The sequence below is a fragment of the Antrostomus carolinensis genome, unplaced genomic scaffold (genome assembly GCF_000700745.2).
Source record: "Antrostomus carolinensis isolate BGI_N321 unplaced genomic scaffold, ASM70074v2 scaffold5710, whole genome shotgun sequence".
NCBI lineage: Eukaryota > Metazoa > Chordata > Aves > Caprimulgiformes > Caprimulgidae > Antrostomus > Antrostomus carolinensis.
This window is the reverse complement of record NW_010287607.1, coordinates 1-4,985: the sequence shown is the minus strand read 5'-3', so window position 1 is coordinate 4,985 and position 4,985 is coordinate 1. Positions and strand designations below refer to the sequence as shown.

At 41.1% G+C, this 4,985-nt stretch overlaps 1 protein-coding gene across 1 annotated transcript in view; it reads left to right on the top strand.

Annotated features, from left to right (window-relative positions):
* EFCAB5 (EF-hand calcium binding domain 5) overlaps positions 1-4,278 on the top strand; it is a gene marked incomplete at its 3' end in the record, with an annotated part of 32,217 nt that extends 27,939 nt beyond the window's left edge. The window contains exons 16-20 of the mRNA XM_029083853.1: positions 634-737; positions 1,547-1,800; positions 2,124-2,353; positions 2,562-2,658; positions 4,171-4,278. Coding sequence (XP_028939686.1) covers positions 634-737; positions 1,547-1,800; positions 2,124-2,353; positions 2,562-2,658; positions 4,171-4,278 — 793 coding nt within the window. The remainder of the gene's footprint in view (positions 1-633; positions 738-1,546; positions 1,801-2,123; positions 2,354-2,561; positions 2,659-4,170) is intronic.
* Positions 4,279-4,985: the final 707 nt, after the last annotated feature.

Here is a 4,985-nt window from a genome sequence, read left to right as displayed (position 1 = left end):
AGCCAGCTTGTAAATGCAGCCCCCCTCCCTGCAGATCACATTCCAGTTGTTCATCAGGCACTCGGGCCCTGGGAGCTTGTCACTTCACGTACAAGTGAGTTAAGAAGATGAAAAGTGTTTGCAATATTTAGGACTGATCCTGTGTCATCACAAAGTCTGTATGACATCTGCTGCAGCCATAATTCATCTGCTTCCTCTGATAAGCATGGTTTATGTTGGCAGTTTTCTGTTGTCATTCCAGGCTCTGCTCTGTTCCCTTGTTAGCTGCCTGATAGCCAGGTCATTTGCTTCCCTCTGTGCTTTTCACTGACACAAACATGACATGAGAAAGAGGACTGCAAGGGGATGTGAAAAAGAATGGAAACTTCTTCTGGGCCTGTGGATGTTCCTCAGTGTGGAGCCAGGGGGGTGGGTTAAATAGTCTGGCTGAGGGAGGTCCAGGGCACATTCTACACACATCTTGAGGAATAGACTCTGGGAATAAAACCAGACAAGATGTTGGGAGATGTCTTTGAACCATCCAATAGCACTTGAATGTACATAAGAGTTTCCTTTAAGAAACAAGCTTCTCCAAGCTTTAAAAAGGATCTTTCTTTATTGGATGCAGTTAAACCTCCCCTTTCTCTCTGGCAGACATGGGACTGTGCCCTGCGCAAGATGATTACTACAGATAATACAGGACAGAAAGAAATTCATAGCTCTCCTGTTCTTCTCCTCAGAAAAGAAAACCTCTTAAGGTAGGTTCCAGCAGCTGCAATGGAACTAGTCACCTCTGGTCCTAGACTCCAGCCTGCCTCAGGCATGATCCACATCACATACAGCCCATGGTAATGCAACCCTGCAAGAGTCTCTGGCTGCAGCTCTCTCGCTATCAAGGCTTCTGGTGTGTATGTGTGTGACACTGAATTATAAAGGGGTGAGGAGTATTTTCTCTTTGAGTTTAGGCCTGCAAAAACTTAACTTCTGACTTCATGCTTACCAACTGAGCTACCAAGCAAGTTCTTCATCTGCTGTGAAAGGTTTGCAGGATTAGAGCCTACGCTGAACTGTTTTGCTCTTTAGAATAATCTGCCTTTTTTCCTGGCCATATTAGTCTCATTTCCTTCAACTATCTGTTTCCTGCTACTGCCAAGATCTTCACAAACTTCTCTTTTAAGCATATTGTCCTTGTTGTCAAAGTTGGTTGAACAGCTATTTGCTGTTCCAGCAGATGTTTTTACTTTTTATAAAACTCTACAGAACAAATGTCAACACAGTTATAAACAGGAAGCTTTTTAAAGCAAGGTTTGTTAAATTCTTACACTTTTCAGCAATTGCCTTGGCTAAGCAATATTGTGTTCTACAATGCTGTTTTCACCTCTTTGTATATGGCTTGAATGATACTTCAAGCTGTGCGTATTTCAGTTCAAGGACATAAACAATGATTTAGTAATGTAATACCTCACAAGAGATGAATGGCATGTTACTAAAATAAGCTAAATAAATTATAAAAAGAAACCAGAATGGTAAACTCTAGTACATATTCCTTTCTTTACTCTCATTTCAGAGATTACCTGTTTAAGTGCATAGATAGTTCAGAGGTGATTTGCACTTCTGTTTGTGGAGAACACCACATTGCAGTACCTCTCCGTGACCTATCAGGACAAGCTCTTGGCATATTTGATATCAGCATCGGACGCCACCAGAAATTACCACCTCATGAACACAAAGACCTGCAGAAAATGCTAAAGGTGGCCCAAGCTGCCTGCTCTGAGATACTGAAGATGTCTTTAGAGGAAACAGAGCCAACCTATGTCCTGGGTATTGTGCATACAGAGCCAAGATAGTTTTTTTTAGGGGTGAAATTAGGAAGCTCATTAAAACCACATCTAAAGTATCATTCCTACAAGTACTGAAAGACAAATACAAAGCTTTGGTACACGTAAACTACTCCTGAGCAAGCCTGAGTGCTTAGCAGAGTACAGTTAAACAGAATGGTTAGATTTTAACTCTGGTTCACAGGGTATTTTGTGCCCTAGTCCCACTCATCTCATAAAGACATCAGAGCCTTCCAGTCAGTATCATAAGTCTTGAGTAGCAGATGTTTCTGAGCAACTTCTTGAAAGATTTGCTTTTGATTCCAGAGGCAGAACATGTGGCAAATTTGAGGCACTCAGGGCTTCTGTTCCACCGGTTCATGCTGCAGGACCTGCGCGAGTGTGTCCAGAAACTCGACGCTGAAAGCTTTGCTGAAATGAAGAGCTATGTAGAACCACCAGCTCTGGTCCATAACATCGTTAAGGCTGTGCTGCTGCTTTTGCATCCAAACTGGAAGGGCTCAGAGAAGACTGAGAACTGGAGTCAGTGTATACTGGTGAGACTTCAAAATGTTGAGACTTTGTTTTCTGTTCTTTCTCCCCCAAGAAGATACAGTGGAACTTGCCAAGGGTGAATTCCTTACCTACAGAAAATAATTCCTTACCCACAGATTTCCTGTATGCTTGACCTAGCCATCTTTAATTCTGTAACCCCCTCGTCATGTTTTCACTGCCACCTGACTCTCCTTGTTTTCTGCATTGCAGAAACTCAATGACAATTTGATTCAGGAGATTTATTGCTTTGATCCAACTGCTGCATCTGTGGAAGTTCAAGAAGAGCTGCTGCTGGACTGCATCAGTGGTAAATATCATAAACTAATTGTGAAATTACCAGATATAGCTCAGCAATGAAACAGCATCGGTGGCAACCTTCAGCTGAGTGCTTTTAAGGTACTTACTTCAGAAATTAACTTTGATTTCACAACAGATTAAACAACAGATAAAGGGTCCTAAATATCTGCAGTCTTTTTTGGTCAATAAAGGTCAACCTGTTCAATTTAGAATCAAAATTCACTGTGTTAAGGAAAGAGGAGCAGATCAGCTTTGAAACCTTCCAGAACACGTGATCTCATTGTAAACCTCCAGATAAACACATTAAGGATGATGGCTTTTTTGGCAAGTAATCTGTAAAGACATATTAAGGATGATGGTTCTTTTGGCAAGTAAATCTACCTCAGACCTCTGTGCCCTGCCTGAGGGACTGACCCAGCTCCAAAAAGCAACACAAGTGTGGGAGGACAGCATGAGCCCTCCTCTTTTTAAACACCATCTGCCAGGTACTTAATATACTCACTGGCCATATACAGGAGCTGGGTTTCAGTCTGTCTTTTTCTCCTTTAATCAATGTCAGGTTTTTTGGTGCCAGAGTAGTCAAGAAGCTATTATTATTTGCAAAATCTCTGCAAGATAAATGACTGTTGTTCTTGTTGAGATCTCTCCCTTGATGATCTATTGCCAGAACGAGAGGCCTGTTAAAAATCAAATGTGGACAAGACTTGGTAATTTAAATGGGGATATTAATCAACAGTATTCTGCCTGCTGATGAACAGTGAACACAATGCAGTCACAGTTCCTTTTTGTATGTTCTCCTCGTATTTATTAAACCATTCTCTCACTGGAGAGAATGAAGTGGCCTAGAGCACCTAGTCTTTGTCCAGTTAGAGATGTAAAAGAAGATAGCTTTGGCAAACTGCTGGTATGCTACAAAAGCTTGGTTTCCCAGGATGGAACTTATTTTGAGGAAGTAGTGTCAGATCAGTGGTGTGAATAGAGGTACAGTGCACAGTTACAGGAATTCCTTTAAAAACATTACTGTTCACACATGGTGTATGTCGGATAACGCCCATACATTCCATATATGTGTGTAATATAGAACAGAGCACATAACAACCTACACTCTATTGACAGAACAACCTTTAATTATCTAATTCTATGGCAACCTTGAATAGCATTTAGTAAAAGAGCTTTGAAGGGTAGTTACTTTTAAATCAAATCTGAGGTTGGAAAAAAAGCACTTTTCTCTTTACATTTTTAATTATCAAATGTTTAGCATTAAAATATAGCGGAGCAGTTTATACAACAGGGGACCTAGCACAATACAAAAGAAATTATAACAAAAAGGCAGCACTCCTGTCCTTGACCAGTCACTGTCACAATAACAGTGTGCTGTTCAGAGCATCTCCATTTCCTAGGGTGGAATTACTGGACTCAGGGAAAGCTCCACTGCTGTGATGATCTTCTCTGTTCAGTCTTGTACCAACACTGGTCACAGTTTGGACTTGGCTTTTGGAGTCACCTCTCCTGTTTGTTTCAGGTGTCCCTCGAGCAGCGGTGTGGCAGCACGGCTCCGTTCCAGCCGAGTACCTGTACCACTGGGTACACACCTGCCTGGCGCTGGCAGAGATCACAAGGAGCCTCTGCAGTAAAAACCCTCCGTCTTCAGTCCCTTCTGGCATCCAGTTCTCCACTTAAATCTCTTAATTCCTCGTCTAACCGTAGGGATTCTGGTATTTGACATCTTTTATTCCATTAACTGTTGCTTTTTCGTTTTTTATGCATAGATACTATTTGTTATGATAGTAGAAGTCTGTTAGGGATTGTTAAGAAAGATTGTTAAGAAAAAGGAAACAATTTTGCTAGTCTACTACTAGCATCTACTATACATCTCCTAAATTTTAAAAGCTTGATTTATTGTTTAATTAATTCTGATGAGAAAATGAGAGGCAGGGAAGCATTTATGACTACCAAGCTACAACGTTCATAATGAGACAGCAAAAATTTTCAAGATTCAGTGTCCTTAAATAACTTTTGAGGAATAATTTGAACTAAAGGTTGTTAATCAGAATTTTGTCAAGTTTAAACATGTTGCGGAAAAGCCCTATACTTTTAATATAGCAAAAAAAAAAGCTTTCTTATTGGGATAAAGCTTGAGATTACAGCCACGCGCACTGTCAGCAGCAAGATTTCATCTTTCCAATAACATTTCTTCTGGCAGAAATCACTTTTTTAATAAAATTTGGGGAAATTAAACTCCTCTTTCTTTCTTTAGTCACCAACAAGCCCCGTCCCCAGGTCGGTGATGACAGCTGAGGGCAGGGCGGCCCCTCACCCCACAACGGGGACGCGGCG